The sequence below is a fragment of the Bos mutus genome, chromosome 16 (genome assembly GCF_027580195.1).
Source record: "Bos mutus isolate GX-2022 chromosome 16, NWIPB_WYAK_1.1, whole genome shotgun sequence".
Lineage (NCBI taxonomy): Eukaryota > Metazoa > Chordata > Mammalia > Artiodactyla > Bovidae > Bos > Bos mutus.
Window position 1 is genome coordinate 45,415,904 of NC_091632.1, and position 21,488 is coordinate 45,437,391.

At 38.5% G+C, this 21,488-nt stretch overlaps 1 protein-coding gene and 1 long non-coding RNA gene across 5 annotated transcripts in view; one reads left to right on the forward strand and one right to left on the reverse strand.

The window, feature by feature from the left end:
- TNFSF18 (TNF superfamily member 18) overlaps nt 1-20,323 on the forward strand; it is a 111,479-nt gene extending 91,156 nt beyond the window's left edge. Inside the window, exons 2-5 of one of the 2 annotated variants that reach the window (XM_070385276.1) lie at nt 9,455-9,656; nt 10,510-10,686; nt 15,976-16,006; nt 18,370-20,323. In XM_070385276.1, coding sequence (XP_070241377.1) covers nt 10,528-10,686; nt 15,976-16,006; nt 18,370-18,716 — 537 coding nt within the window. In that variant the 5' untranslated portion in view covers nt 9,455-9,656; nt 10,510-10,527 and the 3' untranslated portion in view covers nt 18,717-20,323. The remainder of the gene's footprint in view (nt 1-9,454; nt 9,657-10,509; nt 10,687-15,975; nt 16,007-18,369) is intronic. The other variant, XM_070385277.1, reaches the window with a different exon arrangement.
- LOC138991277 (uncharacterized) overlaps nt 8,013-21,488 on the reverse strand; it is a 318,362-nt gene continuing 304,886 nt past the window's right edge. For 2 of the 3 annotated variants that reach the window (XR_011467297.1, XR_011467295.1), the window contains exons 6-7: nt 18,695-18,808; nt 8,013-9,322 (exon numbers count right to left, since the gene is read on the reverse strand). This is a non-coding gene — a long non-coding RNA (uncharacterized lncRNA). Of the gene's footprint in view, nt 9,323-18,519; nt 18,657-18,694; nt 18,809-21,488 lie in introns of those variants that run through there. The other variant, XR_011467296.1, reaches the window with a different exon arrangement.

Here is a 21,488-nt window from a genome sequence, read left to right on the forward strand (position 1 = left end):
AGTAGTAGATATAATGGTCATCTGAGTTAAATTCACCCATTCCAGTCCATTTTAGTTCGCTGATTCCTAGAATGTCGACGTTCACTCTTGCCATCTCCTGTTTGACCACTTCCAATTTGCCTTGATTCATGGACCTAACATTCCAGGTTCCTATGCAATATTGCTCTTTACAGCATTGGACCTTGCTTCTATCACCAGTCACATCCACGAATGGATATTGTTTTTGCTTTGGCTCCATCCCTTCATTTTTTCTGGAGTTATTTCTCCACTGATCTCCAGTAGCATATTGGGCACCTACTGACCTGGGGAGTTCCTCTTTCAGTATCCTATCGTTTTGCCTTTTCATACTGTTCATGGGGTTCTCAAGGCAAGAATACTGAAGTGGTTTGCCATTCTCTTGTCCAGTGGACCACATTCTGTCAGACCTCTCCACCATGACCTGTCCGTCTTGAGGAGCCCCATATGGCATGGCTGAGTTTCATTGAGTTAGACAAGGCTGTGGTCTGTGTGATCAGACTGGGTAGTTTTCTGTGATTATGGTTTCAGTGTGTTTACCCTCTGATGCCCTCTCGCAACACCTACTGTCTTACTTGGGTTTCTCTTATCTTGGACGCGGGATATCTCTCCATGGCTGCTCCAGCAAAGCACAGCCGCTGCTCCTTACCTTGAGTGAGGAGTATCTCCTTACAGTTGCCCCTGCTGACCTTGAACGTGGAGTAGCTCCTCTTAGCCCTCCTGTGCCCAGGCAGCCGCCACTCCTTGGAGAAAAGGAAAGATATTCCCATCTGAATGCAGAGTTCCAAAGAATATGAAGGAGAGATAAAAAAGCCTTCCTCAGTGATCAATGCAAAGAAATAGAGAAAAACAACAGAATGGGAAAGACTAGAGATCTCTTCAAGAAAATCAGAGATACCAAGGGAACATTTCATGCAAAGATGGGCTTGATAAAGAAATGGTATGGACCTAACAGAAGCAGAAGATATTAGGAAGAGGTGGCAAGAAAACACAGAAGAACTGTACAAAAAAGATCTTCACGACCCAGATAATCACGATGGTGTGATCACTTACCAAGAGCCAGACATCCTGGAATGTGAAGTCAATTGGGCCTTAGGAAGCATCACTATGAACAAAGCTAGTGGAGGTGATCAAATTCCAGTGGAGCTATTTCAAATCCTGAAAGATGATGCTATAAAAGTGCTGCATTCAATATGCCAGCAAATTTGGAAAACTCAGCAGTGGCCACAGGACTGGAAAAGGTCAGTTTACATTCCAATCACAAAGAAAGGCAATGCCAAAGAATGCTCAAACTACCGCACATTTGCACTCATCTCACATGCTAGTAAAGTAATGCTCAAAATTCTCCAAGCCAGGCTTTGACAGTACATGAACCATGAACTTCCAGATGTTCAAGCTGGTTTTAGAAAAGGCGGAGGAACCATAGATCAAATTCCCAACATCTGCTGGATCATGGAAAAAGCAAGAGAGTTCCAGAAAAACATCTATTTCTGCTTTATTGACTATGTCAAAGCCTTTGACTGTGTGGGTCACAATAAACTGTGGAAAATTCTGAAAGAGATGGGAATACCAGACCATCTGACCTGTCTTTTGAGAAACCTGTATCCAAGTCAGGAAGCAACAGTTAGAAGTGAACATGGAACAACAGACTGGTTCCAAATAGGAAAAGGAGTTCGTCAAGGCTGTATATTGTCACCCTGCTTATTTAACTTATATGCAGAGTATATCATGAGAAACGCTGGGCTGGAAGAAGCATAAGCTGGAATCAATGTTGCCGGGAGAAATATCAATAACCTCAGATATGCTGATGACACCACCCTTACGGCAGAAAGTGAAGAGGACCTAAAAAGCCTCTTGATGAAAGTGAAGGAGGAGAGTGAAAAAGTTGGCTTAAAGCTCAACATTCAGAAAATTAAGATCATGGCATCTGGTACCATCACTTCATGGGAAATGTGGAAACAATGGAAACAGTGTCAGGCTTTATTTTTTTGGGCTCCAAAATCACTGCAGATGGTGATTGCAGCCATGAAATTAAAAGATGCTACTCCTTGGAGAGAAAGTTATGACCAACCTAGATAGCATATTTAAAACCAGAGACATTACTTTGCCAAGAAAGGTCCGTCTAGTCAAGGCTATGGTTTTTCCCGTGGTTATGTATGGATGTGAGAGTAGGATGGTGAAGAAAGCCGAGCGCTGAAAAATTGATGCTTTTGAACTGTGGTGTTGGAGAACACTCTTGAGAGTCCCTTGGACTGCAAGGAGATACAACCAGTCCACCCTAAAGGAGATCAGTCCTGGGTGTTCATTGGAAGGACTGATGTTGAAGCTGAAACTCCAATACTTTGGCCACCTCATGCGAAGAGTTGACTCATTGGAAAAAACCATAATGCTCTGAAGGATTGGGGGCAGGAGGAGAAGGGGACGACAGAGGATGAGCTGGCTGGATGGCATCACCGACTCTATGGACATGAGTTTGGGTAGGCTCTGGGAGTTGGTGATGGACAGGGAGGCCTGGCGTGCTGAGATTCATGGGGTTGCAAAGAGTCGGACACCACTGAGTGACTGAACTGAACTGAACTGATCAATTCCTACTTAAAAGAGAGAAGGTGCTCAATCAAAGGCAGCTGTTCTTGATGCTGTGCTTGCTGTCAACATTGTTACTACCAGGAGAATATGCACACCAGTCTTTGTGTTTTCAGCATATTCATTAATGATTCTAATAGTTGTTGAAATCATCTGTCACCGGTACCACAATTACTGTCCTATCTATCTTCTCTTTAAGCCTTCTGGGACTTCTATTTTCTACATAGAAACTCAGCTATCCCATCCTTGGGTTCTCACAACGTGACTTGGCTCTAAATTTCTCTTTTAATTAATATTCTATCTCACTCTATTATTACTCTCATCCTTCGTTAATACAAAGGATAAAATTAAAAATAAATGTATGCTATATATATGTGTGTGTGTGTGTGTATATTTGTATTGAAGTATAAAGGGCTTCTTTTTCTCTTTTTGCTAAGAAAAATTGCTTAAGGAAATTTTTGGCTGGAAATAGTGTGGAAATAGCAAGTTCTATTTTTATCCTAATTTAAAATTTCATTTCAACTCCTGCTCCATCTGGAAACCTGAGTCATTTTGAGACTAAGAAGGAATAAAAAGAAAGAATTTGAAATTGAAGACAAAGCAAAAAATTGTGCCTGTTTGAAAAAGATAAGACAATTCAGTAAGAGCTTTTTCTTCAAAAGATGTATTAGTAGATATCATATTCAGAAATGAAGCACATAAGAATCCTTAACATTGTAAATCGTTTCTCACTGTAAAATCCTTCCAGTACTAAAGCCAAGTTCAGGTACTTATTGATGCATCAAGACAGAATGAAAAAAATAGGTTTTAGAATTAGATTTGGATTTGAATTTTAGTAGTTTTGTGATTGTTTTGGTTTCGCTTGGTTTTGTTCTTTATACTTTTCTTTTTTTATGGTTTACATTAGAAACCGACACTCGAGCAGCTGATTCATGACATAATCTAGGAATTCATGAGATGAGGAACCAGGAGAGGATGTAAGAGGCTGTGTACGTGTTGGGTGGAGAACATCCCTACTTTCAGCCAAAGAGATTTCCCTGAGGCTTGCTGGATGATGAAAGATCTGAAATAATTTAAGCCTTATCTTTCCTAATGCTCATAGCTAACTCTTCAGGGATGTTTACTCTTTATTTAGCAAATGGAAACTGCTTGCTACCTCAGCTGGCACCATTTCATCAAACAGCATTCCGCAGCATTGTCTATGATTCAGGTTTTTTCCATTGGTGTATCAGCCTGAGCTTTCCTCTTTATAGTGGGACATCCTACTGTATTCAGTCAGGGCTCGAGTCATCAAACAAGATGGATGAGTTTCTTGGCCTGAGCAACTCCAGATGCCTTGGAAATTCTCACTTAGGAGATTGGGAAAGTTATATAAAATCATTCTCTGAAAAAGCAGTACGTGAAACTTGTCTTGAAATTGAAACCTGTTTTCCATGGAGACTCAAATGTTAAAAAACCAGCAATTACCAGACAATGAATTTTTTAAGATCGGAGGTCTTATCATATTCTTTCTGATTTCTCCATTGCCAAGTAAAGTGCCTGAAACGCTGTCAAACTACACAGACACATATGCACACAAAATCAATATTTATACATTGTACTATATAGCATACATAATATATATGTATCTATTATACTATATTAAATATAGCAAATTATCAGTATATAACATATTAGTAAATTAATACAAATTTACTTAGCTTAGGAGAAGGGGATATTATGAGGTTTTTTCATCTGGTAATGTCTCTTTAGATGTACCAGCCTAGGCACTGACTCCTTTATAAACTTGCCCTTAACCTGAGTGAGGTCGGGTATTTGGTTCTTATCCTCCTACATACTTCTCCCCATGTTGCTTTGTATATTGTCTCTTTCTCTAGCTACCTGTGAAAACCAAACCAAACCAAAAAGCAGCAAGAAATTTGAAGATAAGGACTGGCCCTTTTCTATCAGTACTAAGTTCTTAACATACTTGGTACATAGAAGGCAGTCAATGATGTTTTCTAAATGAGTGAGGAGGATAACATTCTTTTGCTGTATTTTGGATTCATTTCATATATAAAAGTCAAAACCTGCCTTTACTCATGTAGGTTCTCAGTGCCAAAACCAACAAACCAAGCCTTGAGCCAGAGAATCTGAATTGGATGGTGTAAGACCAGGATTAAAAATGGGAAACCGGAAGAGGAAGTATCTCATTGATTTCTGTATGAACACGTTACAGTTAGGTGTTGAGTGCAGTGAATGTGCTGATTGTTCTTCACTGGTGGAGTGTGTATGTGGTAGCTTGTCAAATGAAGAAAATAAGTTGAATTGTAAAGGGAAAAATACCTCCTCACTCCCTCCTCTGCCAGAGCTGCCCAAGAAATCCAGGAGATTTGGTGATGCTTAGTCTCAGGAATATTAAGACCCTTTTATTTCAATTAGGTTGATAGGTGAAATAGAGTTCTCTGGTGATCCATTTGATATTGAGCAATATAGGCTTTAATACCAAATCCCTTCCATTATGGCTTCTGGGGTGGTGGTTAATGGTTTTAAGTAGGAAGTATCATGCCATACTACATAATGGAAAATTTATTTTGGTCTAGTTTCCAAGCAGGAAGTAATCCTTCCCATCAAAATGTGCTTAAGATGCTTCTCTTATGGCCAAGACACTGACACAATACTGGTTAGCCTAGAGAGAACTGCCCCCCGCCCCTTACACAAACACACACACACATGAGACAACAACAAACCACTCACATAAAAGACTCAGGCTAGACAGGCACCTACTACCTGACACAGCCTTTCTCAAAGATTAGTGCTTAGGCAGGAAACTAGCACAGGAAGGCTTCCATGGAAATTGATCAATAGACTTGCTGCTTAAAGGCTGCACTTGAGTCAGTAAAACATAGACAAACAATGAAGAATTTGGTAAGGACTCCAAAAAAATGGACATGTAAAACAGCACAGAACAAGATAATATGGGGTATAGAAGAGGGTCCCCAAGTCATGGAAGAAAAACAGTTTTAATTAAAATTGTTTCCTAGGCCACCCTGGTTAGAGTTGTTATTAGTTCCTTAGAGAGGAACTAATTATTTATTAGTTCCATAAGAGATCATACTCTTATGATCTGGAGATTGACATGTATCTTGTAGAATTTATTGTACATATAATATGTAAACTTGTATATATATGTAAACATGTATTTCTATATATGTATTCATTTATGTATAGTGTTGTTGCTGTTGAGTTGCTCAGTTGTGTCCTACTCTTTGTGACTCCATAGATTGCAGCATGCCAAGCTCCCATGTCCTTCACCATCTCCTGAAGTTTGCTCAGATTCATGTCCATTGAGTCGGTGATACCATCCAACCATATCATCCTCTGCCACCCCTTTCTTCTTTTGCCTTCAATCTTTCCCAGCATCAAGGTCTTCTGTGCAGAATTCTTTACAGAGTAGACATTTACCAGTCTTAACAGAGACTTGTTGTCTTCATAAATTCCAAGTTTAAAACCATATTTATGTATCATGTCTGTTTATTTTCTATCATATATCATCTATGTGGAGAAGGAAATGGCAATTCACTCCAGTATTCTTGCCTGGGAAATCCCATGGACAGAAGTGCCTGGTGGACAACAGTTCATGGGATTGCAAAAGAATATGACACAATTTAGCAACTAAATAACAATTCAGTCATTATTTATGTAGTATCTTCAAGTCAACTGGGCCTTATTTGTCATAACAGTAAATACTCTGAAATCCACAGTAGACAAAATCAGTTGTGCAGTTGTGAATTCTGGCACATGGAATATTTCTGATTAAATATGCTATACCATACATTATCACAAGCATAAAAGCCATGGTAAATAGTGTATTGGCTTCCCTGGTGGCTCAAATGGTAAAGAATTCACCTGCAATGCGGGAGACCTGGGTTCAGTCCCTGGGTTGGGAAGATCCCCTGGAGGAGGACATGGCAACCCACTCCAGTATTCTTGCCTGGAGAATTCCCGTGGACAGAGGAGCCTGGTGGGCTACAGTCCATGGGGTTGCAAAGAGTCAGACATGAATGAGTAACTAAGCATGGCTTGGTGTATAGAGGGCATGTGGTAGGGAGTGCAGACCTCAGTAATACAGGATTTTGGAGAAATCTGATGTCCATATAATACTCTCTCACAGATTTCAATATGCATCCCATGCGGTTTACACAGCAACTACTGGATAAATTTCAGCACCAAGAGTGGAAAAAGTGTTTTGGAGTCCAATACCTGGGGATTCAATCCCTGTTCTACCAGTGTGGGCAAATGATTCATGCTCTCGAATGTCAGTGTCATTATTTGTATATGTGGTGATGTCAACACAGGGCTGCTTGTTATTCTAATGTAACTGTGCACAGAGAAGGCACATCCTAGGTGCCCAATTTGTTTTAGTGTGATTCAGTCAATGACTGAACCATAGCCAAGTTTCTATGTATCTAATTCATTCTGAATTAAAAAGAACTGTGAATACAAAGTTGCTTAATCAGTCGTAACTTGTATGCTGTTTCTAATCTGAAAAATACAGAAAACATTTTTTACTTGTTTTTCTGAAATTCCTCACTTGTCAGCTCTTGAATCAGACTACCAGATCCATTCAAAAGTTTGGTCTTCTGTCACTTGTTCACATTTTAAAATTTCTAACATTTATGTAATGCTCATACCTCAACTTTTACCACTCTCTCAAGAAAGAATTCCCTCTTTTCTCTGGTCAAACAATAATTTCCAACGTGTCTTCTCAACTATTTTAGCTCCTTTAGATCTGTGTCTGCTGATGCTCTGTATTCTAGCATTCACTTGGGTTTCTGTCTCCCTATATGTACGGTTTAAATCCAGTTGGGCAGCAAATTATTTGACAGCCGTGCCTTTTTTAAAATACCTCTCAAAGCTCTTAGCACAGTAGTTGGCTGAGAGTAAATATTCAGCATAGATTTGCTAATTGAACTTAATTTTAAAAATTCATTCCAAGTATCTGAGCCAGTGTCAGGCCATAAATACAGAAGCTTCATGTGTTCAGTGTTCATTTCCTTCTTGTAGGATCCTGAGATGCCAATTCTGAGAGTGTGTAGCCAAAAGATACCAATGATGACTCATTAATTTAGAGTTCTGAAAGTCTTCCCTACTGCCACTTGTCCTAACCTGAAACGTATTCATTTTGGAAACTGTTTCGTGGAACGAAGTCCTGGAATGTATTCTTTTATTTTTTCTTTTGGAAGGAACAAACTGGATTCTACTTTACTTCTGTCACTGTTTTGTTCTGTGACCTTGTGTATGTCTCCTTCTTTCTCGGGACCTCATTTTCTCCTCTGTGGAATTAGTTAACCGAACTACCCATACTGGGTAGTTCTTTATAGCTCTCTTCTTTTAATATGTCTCTTGCTCTTTTCTTGGTTCCAAGTTTAATTTCTTTATTTAAAAAATTGCATTGAAATACAGTTGATTTACAATGCTGTGTTGGTTTCAGCTATACAATAAAGTCATTCAGTTACACATATATATACAAATATTTATATTCCATTTTTTAAACATTCTATCTTCCATTATAGTTTATTACAAGGTATTGAGTATAGTTCCTAGTGCTTGGAATATATTCTTCTTGAGATAAGCATGTCATATTTTAAAGATATGTTTAGAAGGTTGAAACAGGATATTTGAGAGCCTAACCTTGGTTAAAGGCAGAAGAAGGAGCTGGATTATATTTGGAACAGTTCCTCATTTAAGGAAATATTTACTGAATTGAGTAAGCAGAGGCAATTCCAATTAAAATTTGGAGAGGAATCAGGAGAAGGAACAAATCAGAGAAGCAGGAAGGAAATAGTCTGCCTTTTCAGTAGTCAATTTTAAATTCTGTGCTGGTGTTTATGCCTTTCAGACATGATAAAGAGAAGAGTTATGGGTAGAATGAATCAATTTCTTCTAGAGTCAGTTTATTATTCTTCTCTGAATCACAGCGTCCTGGACAGAGCCACAAAACATTGCAGTATTGAAAAATTATTCCCATGTGACTCAGTGACTCTTCTTCAGAGATATCTGGGCCAAGTTAAATTTGATAACTCAGTGAGAAGTATTGCTGCAATTAGTGTGGTAGTAAAAAAAAAAAAATGGGTTATAAGACAGTATCTCTAGGCCCAGGTCCCCACTCCACTGTCACCCAGTCATTAATGGTGTGATACACCTTTCAAAGGTTTTTTTTTTTTTTCCTTTTTAAATTTATTTAGTTTTTGGTTGTTCTGGGTCTTTGTTGCTAAATGTGGGTTTTCTCTAGTTATGGTGACCAGGGGCTACTCTCTGTGTTACACAGTTTTCCCATTGCAGTGGTTTCTCTTATTGTGGAGCTAGGCTCTAGGCACACAGGCTTCAGTAGTTGCTGCTCCCAGGCTCTACAGTGTGGAGCACAGTAGCTGGAGCACAGAGGCTTTGGTTGCTCTGCAGCATGTGGAATCTTCCCAGGCCAGGGATTAAACCCATGTCCCCTGCATTGGCAGGTGGGTTCTTATCCACTGTGTGTGTTAGTTGCTCAGTCGTGTCCGGCTCTTTGCAACTCCATGGGGTGTAGGCTGCTAGGCTCCTCCATCCATGTGATTTTCCAAGCAAGAATACTGGAGTGGGTTGTCATTTCCTTCTCCCTTATCCACTGTATGACCAGGGAAGTCCTCAAGTTCTCTTATCCTTAGCATCTTCTTTCAGAAATGAGGATGTTCAATAGGCTTTTCCCCTAATTAAAAAAAAAAAACCAACTTTGATTCTTAGAAATTTTTTCTTCAAAATACTTTACCTACTTTTATTTGAAAGAACATCAGATGAATTACACCCTATGGTAAATATTTTAAAAATCATTCTTTTCTAGGATTTCATAATTGATTTAGTCTTGACAACATCTCTCAGAAGGGTGAAGAGAGAAGCACTTATGGAACACTTCTTAGCCAAAACTTTACATCTCTTTCATTCTCAGAAAAGCATTATGAAGTGGAAATTTTCTCTAATTTTACCACGAAGGAAATGAAGAATATGCTGATGGCCACTGAGCAGATAAGAACTGCCTCTCTCAGGTCTGTCTGATTTAAAAACGCTTATTCCTTCTAGCACATAATTCTGACATTATGTGTGGGGTGGCGGGAGGAGAGGTGAGTGGAGAAGGCAGGTATTCCATTTAACAGATGGAAAGATTGAGTACAGCGAACCAGGAGACTTCCTCAATTTTGCAATAAATCAGTATTTTTGATTCCAGGATGAAAACTTCAGGTTTTTGGAATAGAGTGTAAGCTCAGACTGGAGGACAGGGTGCAAGAAAATATCTTTTTATGAAAATTTTATTTCTATTTGATGCTAGCATTGAATTTTCAGAGTTTCAAAATGGTGAGATATAAAAGAATTAAGCTTGTTGTGTTGACATTTTAAAAATTAAATTCTAGTAATACACTTGGTGTTTTCTAGAGATTATCTTCCAATGAACACATTTTATGCCCTAGAAATCCATGAAACTATTTTTTCCAAACCTTGCACCCCAGTCTCCCTAATCTACTGCCTTACACATATACATTTGGAGTATAATAGGGCTTAATCTTGAACTTTATTTTTTCCTTACAAAAAGTAATTATCTGGAAATAATTTGTAATACTGCCCAGTTCCGTAGTTGTTCTTGTTTTAGGAAATAGTTTTTTCCCCTTTTAACTTCCCTTGTTTTCTTCTTTTAATCCTCTGTGTTTGTATTGGCTTTTAGCCCTGTGCATTGGGCCTAGTGCCAAGTGAGAGTCAGCACTTAGCCTAGAAGTATCATTTTCCAACACACAGAATCAGGAGGAAAACCCCGCCTCTCACACCCACTACTAATTAGCATACTATTCTACAAAACTGACTAGTTGCACCATGTGCTCATCACTCCTGAATTTCTGCTTTCCACAGCTCTCATTCCTGCAGACAATGAGTTTGAGCCACATGGAGAATATGCCTTTAAGCCATTCAAGTCTTCAAGGAGCACAGAGACCATCCTGGAAACAATGGCTCCTCTACTCAACAGTAATTATTGTGCTATTGCTTTGCTCCTTCAGTGCACTAATCTTTACTTTTCTTCCACTCAAGGTAAGGAGACAACAGAATCTAAGGTTACAATTTATTGTACTCCTCTTTTCTTTTGTTAAGTCTAGTTGTTAGCATTGTCACTCAATATTGTTAGAGCTTTGAAAGAAAGAGACAAGTAAGGTAAGTAATAGATGGTGTAGTCTATCTTTGAGAAGAGAAATGCACTGAACTAGGAGTAAGAAGATATGAATTCTGGGTTTAGGTCTCTCAATAACTAGCTGTATGCATTTGAAAGACATTTAATCTTTCTGGTTCTCAGCTTCTTCATCTGAAAAGTGGTGGTAGGGAAATGGATTTGTTCATCATCATGTCCCTTCTAGCCATAAAATACAGTGATTAATACTTTATCTAAGTGTGGTATAGAACATAAAGGGAGTCAAGAGGGGGGCAATGACTTCGGGCTAGGTTGATCAGGGAAGGCTTCACGGAGGAAGGAGGAAGTACTTTCTTTTTTGGGAAGCCCCTGATGCTTATCGGGAATTTCCCACTGAGCTCCACTCCAAATTATGGGTCTAGGGAAGAGAATGGAGATCCATTAGATTCTTAGTAAAAGTTTTTTTCTGACTGTTGTTTACATAGTGTTGATCAGAAAGAACATAAATGCCTTATTTAATTTAGGATTTAGCCAATTCCTGGGTACATCTGAAAACAGTGACTGCAGAAACATTTTTCTAAGGGACAGATTGACCAGTTAAGATTTCAAAGATATGGTTCTACTACTAAAGATATTTGAAAGCAACTGAGAAAAGATACAGGAGGAAACAGTACAGAGAAGATGCTGATGTTAACCTAGGGCAAGCAGAGCTTTGGCCAAGTTTTTACACAGTAGCCCGTTAATTTGTATTTTGTAACTGTACACAATGGTGTACAAGAAAGGAATTTGTGACCACATCCCCCAGTGTCTCAAGGAATGTTTCAAGCAGACCTCTCAACTCTCTGGACAGTGAAGCTTTGAGCAGGGGGAAGAAGAGTCATTAGGAATTCTTTGTTTCAATTTCTGAAGAAAGGGAAGGGTGAGAATAGCAACAACTTAAATTTGGAAGTGCCTTTTCCTTCTCAAAACCACTCCACATGCTATTAGCCTGATGACATTGAAAAACATAGGGTAGGTTTTCCGTGTCATCAGTTCCTGCATGTGACTGGGGACTCTGCCTGGGAGAGAAGAGAAGTGTCTTTCTCAGAGGCACACAGCTGCTCTTGCAAAGGGAAGGAGGAGGTCTCATACTCCCAGAGGCATTTAGGACACCTCTTGCCAACGTTGAACTTGATGAGTCCCCTGTGTCTGAGCTCTTATTCTGGGATTCCCTCTCCTAGACAACATGCAGCTACCCAGTGAAAGGTTCTGCTTCTAAAGAAACAGCCCAGAGTTTGTTCCAAATTTGGGGAATTTTGAAAAGTTTTCAGGATATTGTCCTGACAGGGTGCCATGGAGGCTTTGTTCCCATGGGAAAAGCCAATAACTGGCTGATGGTACAATGATATTAGCTTCCATATTCCACTTTTCCGCACTTCTCTTTCCCTGTTGGCCACAGGTTAGTATTTTTGGAAAAGACGACTGAATGACTGTGGGTGATGAGTCATTACTAGGTAGCCACTTCCACCTCCTTATAATGCTCTATGACCTTGGAGTTTACATTGTTCTCATCTCCACTCTGGTTATTGTATACAAAATCCCACTTTCCAACCTCTCTAGGCACTAATTCAAAAAGTGTTAGACAGGAAGACTCAGATCTTTTTAAACCAACAAAAACTTCCGTGGGAGGATTCTTTTTTTCTTTCTTCCCTCTCTTTCAGAAGACATCTCACTGAAAGAATCAGTTATGAGCCCAAGGAGATGGTCCCCCACCCCCTACATGAAAATAACCTTACAGAAATTATCTTTTAAGAAACCTAATGTTCACCCATCCAGGTTCGATGGATGAGACAGGGTGCTCAGGGCTGGTGCACTGGGATGGCCCTGAGGGATGGGATGGGGAGGGAGGTGGGAGGGGGATTCAGGATGGGGAACACATGTACACTCATGGCTGATTCATGTCAATGTACGGCAAAAACCACTACAATATTGTAAAGTAATTAGCCTCCAATTAAAATAAATAATTTAAAAAATAAAAAATACCTTCACAGCAAAAAAAAAAAAAAAAAAAAGAAGAAACCAAATGTTCAGGAGAGTCCCCTGCTTCAGTGAAACGAAGGATACTTTCAAAAGGGGAAGTTTTGCGTGTATTTATAAGCATAGTAGATTCTATTTCCAAATGATTATTTGATTAGAGTTGGTTTGGAGAAATAATTATTAAGTTTACTTATTAACCCAATTACATAAATCTGAGCTTAAATCAAAATGGGGTTACAAGAGCCACTGATCCTTCTAAGCAAAGATGAATTAACTAAACAGGACTCATATACTGCTTTATAAGTGGATATTTACTCCTTCCAAACATCACCAGGATTAGAAATACAAACTGCTCTGGAGCCGTAGGGGTGAGACTTTTGACTCAGACAGGCTGTTTGGATCTCAGCCTGGCCTTTTTTCAGCTGCGTGACCTTGGGCTAGTTACATAATCCTCCTACTTCTCATTTCCTCTTCTGCAAATGAAAATGTTATCTCATAGAGTTGTGGTAAGAATTAAGAGACAGTACAATCCTGACCCATAGTAGGCTCTTAGTAGATAGTAGTGATTCATATTTATACCATTATTATTAATGACTTTACAATGAAGATAAAGACTTAACAAAATGGGTATTCCTTGCTTATCTATTCTACTTCCTCAACCAAAGAGTGTGTCTCACTGCCAAACACAGGATTTTAGTGATTAGACAGATTTCACTTGTGACAATAATGACAGAATATCACAATGGTGGTTTCTGTAGTTCTAAATGGACATTAAAGCAGCCCACCATGCAACATCCAAGATTTCTCCAATTAATTTTTCTGTGGCCTTAGGTTTCTTCACACACTCTTTATACATGACAGAAGACAACATAGATGTTATCAATGGCACATTTTTTGGCATGCTTTTATATTTAGATTGTTACTCAGTTGCTTCATGTGTTGATTTGTGTCTTTCTAGAAAGGTGATAAACTTCTTAAGAAGCAATGACCATAGATGACATTAGTTTCTCTTGCTTACAATGCTAGTATAATACATAGGTACATAAAGTTTGTTTCATTCTTCATTATAATCAACATCATTATCAAAACACTAATACTTAATAAGCAGGACAAGACAGAATATCTGGGCAAAATCCTTTATGAGACTTAACTCATTTAAGCACATGAACAACCTAAATGGACTAGGTGCTGCGATTGCCCCATTTTATAAATGAGAAAATTGAAGTTAAGGGAGTCCCTATCACATGGGTTAAACAAAATGGAATTTCAGCATCTCTTCTAAGAAACTCTATCAACAAAATATTCTTGACTACAATCCCAATATATATGCTAACTGCTAAGTCTTATACAAATTATAATATTTTGTATATTAAAAAGATATGCAATATAAGTTTATAAGGATAAACCAAGTGATATGCTTAATGTGGTTTATTCACAGTGCAAAAACATTTTGCTTTTACCAAAATATTGTATTTGTATAATATGCAACTATATAATATAAACACTTATAAAACAATTGAAATAGTATTTTAGTAATTTGATAAATGTTTCTTTTATTTTCTTAATCTTAGTTTAACACATTTTAATACAAGAAATTGAAAGTTATCGTCTAATTTACCTTGATTCATGGTCTTGACTGTCATAACTGAAAAATCACCTCCTGAACACATATAGATCAAAATGGAAGACTGCGTCTTTGAGTACGCTTACCATGTTATGACACTAAAATTTAAGTCCATCATTCAATAGTGCAAAGTTCCTTTTTAAAGAACTTAATAGTCCCTCACTCCATTCATGATTTTTTTCCCTTCCTTAGACAACTTAAATTCCATAGTTCATAATTAAAATCCTTACCAAGGTGGCCTTTCCTTCTGAGCCTCCTCTGTGGGTTCTTTCTTATTCCCTGACCCCTACACACTGCAATATCTCAATACTCTTTCCTATCTATAATCACTGATTTGATGCTCTTATATAGATTCATATCTTAACTCACCATGCAGATGCTGAAGGCTCCTAAATTAATTTTTTTTTTTTTTAAAACTCCTTAAATTCCATCCTTATAGATCCAGTCGCCTTCTTGACACTCCTACCTGGGTATCTAATACTCATCACAAATCTGACATGTCCAAAAAATGAACTCATGATTCTTTTCCCCCAATTTAGTCCTCTTAAATCTTGCTCATTTCAGTCATTAACAGTGTTATCTTTCTAATTGCTCAGATTTTGGTGTCATCTTTGTCTCATTTTCTTATCCATATCCATGTCAGGAACTCCTGTTTACTCAATTTCCAATCACTTGTCACCATCTCCACAGCTGGTACCTTGGTCAGAGGCACCATGCTTTCTTGCCTAAATGCTTACACTGATCTCTTACCTTGTAACTCTTGCCACTCTTTAATGTATTTAGCATAGCAGCCAGAGAAATCCTATTAAAAAATTGGCATCCTGTTTAAGCTCAAAAAGTCTCTTAAACAGTTTGCTGCAAGAAAACCAATGCACTGTTACATGGCCCCTGCAAAAAATGTTTGTGGATATACCTTATCTTACTACCAAGTATCGTAAAGCCTTTAGTATTTAAATATCTGTACTTATAAAATCAACCACACTGATAGCTTTCTGTGGCATGTAATTTGTGTTGCAAGATTTTGAAACTGAGATCTCCTCAGGGTTATCTCAATTACTATGTGTGATGCATGATTATCTAAATATTAAATAGGGGAGACTTTATCACTCTGATACATTAATAAATATTTCTATAGCTTAATTTTCTATTTAAAATAAATATAAATGGGAATTGTTAGTTTCTTCTCACGTGCCAGTGGATCATCTTATGCAGTCACTGGGGTGCAGAGACATATAGAAAATTTCTGTAGCCCAAGAGAAGGAGCATCCAAGATCAAATAGGTGTCCTGTAGGTGGAGATTAGGTGGATAGAAGGAGTTCTTAACTTCCTCCTAGAAGACCCAAAAGGTAGCTGTGTAGTGAAATGTAGAGGAAGGAGCCAGTTATCTGTAAAGGAAAGCAGAGAGATCCAAAACAGGGTGGAGGGAGGGATTTTTTTTTTTTTTTTTTAATGTGGTTAGGGCAGAGAAGTCTGCTTCATGAATCTGAGCCTCTAAATAATCAAGAAAACTGTGACACTGTCACCATCCTGACCAATTCCTCTTCTTCCCCTACAGACTGCCCAAGGACCCTGTGTAGCGAAGTTTGGTGAGTAACCTGTCTCACAGAGGATGAGATGGTTGGATGGCATCACCGACTCATGAGTTTTAGACATGAGTTTGAGTAAATTCTGGGAGTTGGTGATGGACAGGGAGGCCTGGCATGCTGCAGTCCATGGGGTCGCATAGAGTCAGATACGACTGAATGACTGACTGGACTGAACTGTCTTATAGGCCTCCTTTTTACTTTTCTTACTATTTGCTGCAAAAGGCAAGCTCCAGCGCTAAGAAAGGATGCATTCTATTTTAGTTATCCTACAACTACTGTTTTTAACTGTTAATCATGTAGTTGTCTAGGAGCTGAGGCTTCAGCTCTGTTTTTAATTGTTTTAATAAGCACAAGTTTCAGATTTCTACGACTTTTCCCTGGGACAGACTCAGAGACCTTCTCACATTTCCCATATTGCTAGTGTCCACTAGAGTGAGTGTAGGGTGCAATTTTTGTTTCCAAGTGTAAAGATGAGAAACGAGAGGGGAGTGGTCCCTTCTCTGCTCCTTTCACCTCTCCTCTTAGCTCCTGAGTCACTTTCCTTTATAGTGACCTGGTACTTGCTTAGAAGACACAGTAAGGTTTACAGTTGAGCCTTTGGGTATTTTTTTAGAATACATACAAAATTAAAAATGAATACATTTGGGGTTGTTTACTGGTTTAAGATCAAATACCCATTTTCCGCTGAGAGCAGACTACTTCTAGAGTCAACTTCAATTCCCGTTTTACTGTACAGCACAAATAGCCAGGCTTCCTTGACTTGAGAGGATAGGGAATCTCATTTTACTTGTCTCTGCCTTTTTGATTTGTTGTTTTTTCTAGTAAATGGAGTGAAACTCCTCATGATATGTTTGAAATACCCTCTTGATGTGGTAAAAGTTGAGAACCTCAACTTTAAGGTTGAGGCTCCCGCCATCACAGAATTAAACATGAAAACCAGTGATACTTCTTCCTGGTGACTTGCCTATTATCTATAGCATGGTCAAGCAGTAAGAAATTTACTGGGCTCTGGATTCAATGGAGAAACAGGGAGACTTTGCTTTCTGCTTTGATGATCTCTCCTTCATTCTCCTCAGACCCTTATATCAGTTATTTATATATAAAGAAGAATACAAGTCAATGTGTTATCTCTTTTAGTATATTTTTAATCAAGGTTTCTTTCTAATTATTTGACAAAGGCTTTGCCCCCATAACAAAAATTATGGAGCATTAGAGAACACACCAGATAATTATTGCACATTCTGGGATTCTGAAATTACATCTTTGTGTAAAAACAATGAACATTATGAAAATGTGTAAATTCCATAAAAATCAAAGTCTTGATCCTTTTCACATCCCCCATGACAGCAATAACCTAGGGATACTTCTATTTAAACAGTCAAATAATTTCCATGTATTAACTAGTTAATTTACCAGTAGCTATTTGCTAAGGATTTGGATAATAGTATCTCAAGTGAATCTTGAATGACACATACCTATAAGCTGAAGCACCATTATTTAGACACAGTACACCTAATTCAGCATATACTGGGTAGTAGGAAGTCTTTTTGGTGTTGAAGATACAGCTATGGACAAAATAAAGGAATATTTGATTTCCCTGGTGGCTCAGACGGTAAAGCGTCTGCCTACAATGCAGGAGACCGAGTTTGATCGCCGGGTGGGGAAGATCCTCTGGAGAAGGAAATGGCAACCCACTCCAGTACTCTTGCCTGGAAAATCCCATGGATGGAGGAGCATGGCAGGCTATAGCCCATGGGGTCACAAAGAGTTGGACACGACTGAGCAACTTCACTTTTCCTTTGTCCTCAAATGTTATATTCAAGTAGGTATAAGATTGATAAATAAACAACTTAAATTATAATAGGCTAGATGGTGACAACTTCTATGAAGAAAACTAAAACAAGATAAAGAGAGAGAGTGACAGGAGAGCACTATTTTAAACAGATTGATGAGCAGGCCTCATTGATAAAGTGATACATGATAAATAGTATTGCTACAGAAAAACATGAATATACATTTCTGGACTGCCAACTCTTGTCATCACCATCCTAGTGTGCCATTCCTTTCTTCTTTTTATTTCACAAATACTGATTGACAAATGATACAGTGCTATTTCCCTATTCCCTAACCCATTTCCCTATTCCAAACTTATTTTCTTAGAGCCCCCCAAGCAAGAGATAAACTTAGGCAATTTCTTCAAAGTAGGGAGTGGTAGATACTTAAAATTGTGGTTGGAGAGAACTAGTATAGACCTTTCCTATAAATAGGAAAGAAACTATTATCAAGAAGATGATGAAATAATTAAATAACTATGCTTTTCTTTTTGTTTCTCCTCCTATTCCCCCCTTATAAATATCTTGTAGGACCATTACCTTCAAAATGGCAAATGCCTTCTCCTGAGCCTTCTTGTGTGAATAAGACAGCTGACTGGAGGCTGAAGATACTTCAGAATGGTTTGTACTTAATTTATGGCCAAGTGGCTCCCAATACAGCCTACAAGGGACGAGCTCCTTTCGAGGTGCAGCTGCGTAAGAATGAAGACCCCATACAAGCTCTAACCAACAACTCTATGATCCAGAATGTAGGAGGGGCTTACGAATTCCACGCTGGAGATGTAATAGACTTGATATTCAATGCTGAGCATCAGGTTCTGAAAAATAAGACATACTGGGGGATCTTTTTACTTACAAATCCCCAATTCATCTCCTAGAGACTTGATTCGGTCTCCTCATCCTCTTCAGCACTTGCAGAGACATCAGTGCATAGGCTGGACAAGGAAGATTTTCAATCTCTGCAGTTCATCTGAGTATACAAATCAACAGAAACAGAACTCCTTGCATGTGAATTTTCTTTTCTCATGCCTGTCTGAATGAGACTCAGAAGAAGGACAAAAGGCATTTGGTAACCCTTGATGTTAGATCAGCAAAGACAGTTTTGTTAGTTCATGAAATGAATATGGGTAGCTAGAGGACAGAATCTTCTCCAAGTGTCTTTGTTTAACCCTTGAATCTCTGGGTGGAAAAATGAAGTCTTATTCCCACAGGAGTCTTATCTTGTATGCAGAAAAGATCCAGGGCAGTAGTCTGCCCTTGTTCTCATATTCCTGGACTGTGGACTGCTTGACTTCATTCTTCCCATATTCCTATCTTCTGAGACCCTCCTAATAAAAAAGTAGTCAGACTTGGAGGGTGGCCACTGCTATGCAAGCATTACCCCACTTTACATTTGATGGCATGAGGGGACAGAGACACAGGTGGCATTGGTGTGGGATGCACTTTATTCTGGAATTTTTCTTAATTTAATCACACTCAGGATGCTTGGTGCTTTATAAGACCAGCTGGTCAAAAGGGTCATTCTGAACCTTTACATAGGGCTTCATGAGAATTTGTTTGTCTATGTGCCTAAACATGGCCGATGGTAAAGAAAGAGTAATCATTACTAATCATAAGATTTAACCACAGAAATTTATATGACCAGTACTGTATTTTTTCATGTCATGATTCCGTATTTTTAGCTGGCTAGGCAGTTTGCAAAGTATTTTCATATATCACATGGCAACTCTAGAAAGTTAACGGGGCAGGTATTTTGGCACAATTATAACACTGAGAATATGGAGGCAGGTGGAACATAGGTAACTTGCTTCACCCCACAGAACAAATGATTAACAAGGGGCCATGGGCTTCCCACTGTATCACACTATTTTAGCTTTAGGGTTGGTATTTCTGCTCTCATGTGGATGTCTATAAAGTTTAGCAGATTAGATCTTCAGGGGGTATATATTCTCTTGGCAGATAGAGGGAAGCTACACCAATGCCCTCCTTTCTCAAAGACTTCTTTTCCTTTCCTTACCTGGACCAGGGAGCATGGGCTATTGTTCAGGACTGACTTCAACTGAACTCCCTTCCTCACTTTGTAGAGACTGTCTTGGTCAAATGTATTAAGTTCCAAAAAGAATGAATAGCACTCAACTCAATAATGGTCTGCTAAAGTTTTGGACTCTACAAAATTAACTAGCTGCTTATGGGTTCTTATTGAAAGGTATGTAATATGATTACATGATAACCCAATTTAAGATATTTATGGATATTTGTAAAAAGCTACAGTGTGTTAATAATATCACCGTATAAAGCTAATTTAAAAATATTTGTATTGTCTGCTTAGGAGCAAACTAAGCCTGAGGCCAAGGTGCTTCTTAGTATTTCTTTTTTTGTTGTTGTTTTTTTTTAATGCAATCTGTTGGGCCAAAGACTTGGATGCCTGGTTCCTCTTGCATTTGTGTATTTTCTCAGGAAATTAAAGTTATATGACATATATTTATGGAAACTTGCCGGTGTTAATCATTGTTGAGTTATAAGCAGCAGTGTGCAGGAGTGGGCCAGCACTAGCTCATAAGAAAGTGAAGTTGCTCAGTCGTGTCCAACTCTTGGTGACCCTATGGACTGTAGCCCACTAGGCTCCTCTGTCCATGGGATTTTCCAGGAAAGAATACTGGAGTAGGTTGCCATTTCCTTCTCCAGGGGATCTTCCTGACCCAGGGATCTGACTCAGGTCTCCCGCACTGCAGACAGACTCTTTACCATATGAGCCACTAGGGAATCCCTGCTCCTAAGAACTGATTGTTATATTTTCAAAAATTGCACATTCTGGCTATGAAATACAGTCATCCTTGAAATTGGCTATGGTGGGACTATTTATACCACGGGAATTGGCAATCAGGGCTTTTCTTTTTGGAAAGTCTATTCACCAGCACACCACTGCTTGTAAAACTCTCCTCAATAAAGCCTCTCAGTTCCTGCCTTGTTCTTGGAACAATCAGGATAGGCAAGGGAGAAAGTGAAATTGTCATAGTCCTTACAAATAGCCCCACCTATTAGTTATTTCTCAGGGCAAGCAGAGGTCTCCACAGTTGCAACCAAAAGCTACCAACAGATGACCTTTAAATTTCCCTAGTGTTGTGAGTTCAGGGTTTTTTTTTTTTCAGTGTATACTCTGTTTCCTTGTTTCTTCAAATAGTTGTTTAAATTTTATACCTATAATAAAGTATATGTTGGTAAGCAGGCTATAACTGACATATCTGTGGGTTATCAGGCTAGTGTTTGTGATCTAGAGAATGTAAGTATACATCAAAGATATTGTTGCCCATATGAAACACTTATTTTTTAAAAGTTTTCTACTTGAGATACAGTTTGATTTACTGTGTTACTTTCAGGTGAACAACATAGTGATTCAAAATTTTTATAGATTATAGTCCACTGAAAGATATTATATTGGCTAAATTCCTGTGCTGTACAATGTATCCTGTTAGCTTATTTATTTTATACATAGTAATTTGTACTTGCTAATCTGGTACTTCTGTCTTGCCCCTCCTTCCCTCTTCTCACAGGTAACCACTAGTTTGTTCTCCATATTTGCGAGTCTATTTCTGTTTATTCATTTGCTTTTTATAAAGATTTTATATATAAATGATAACATACAGTATTTG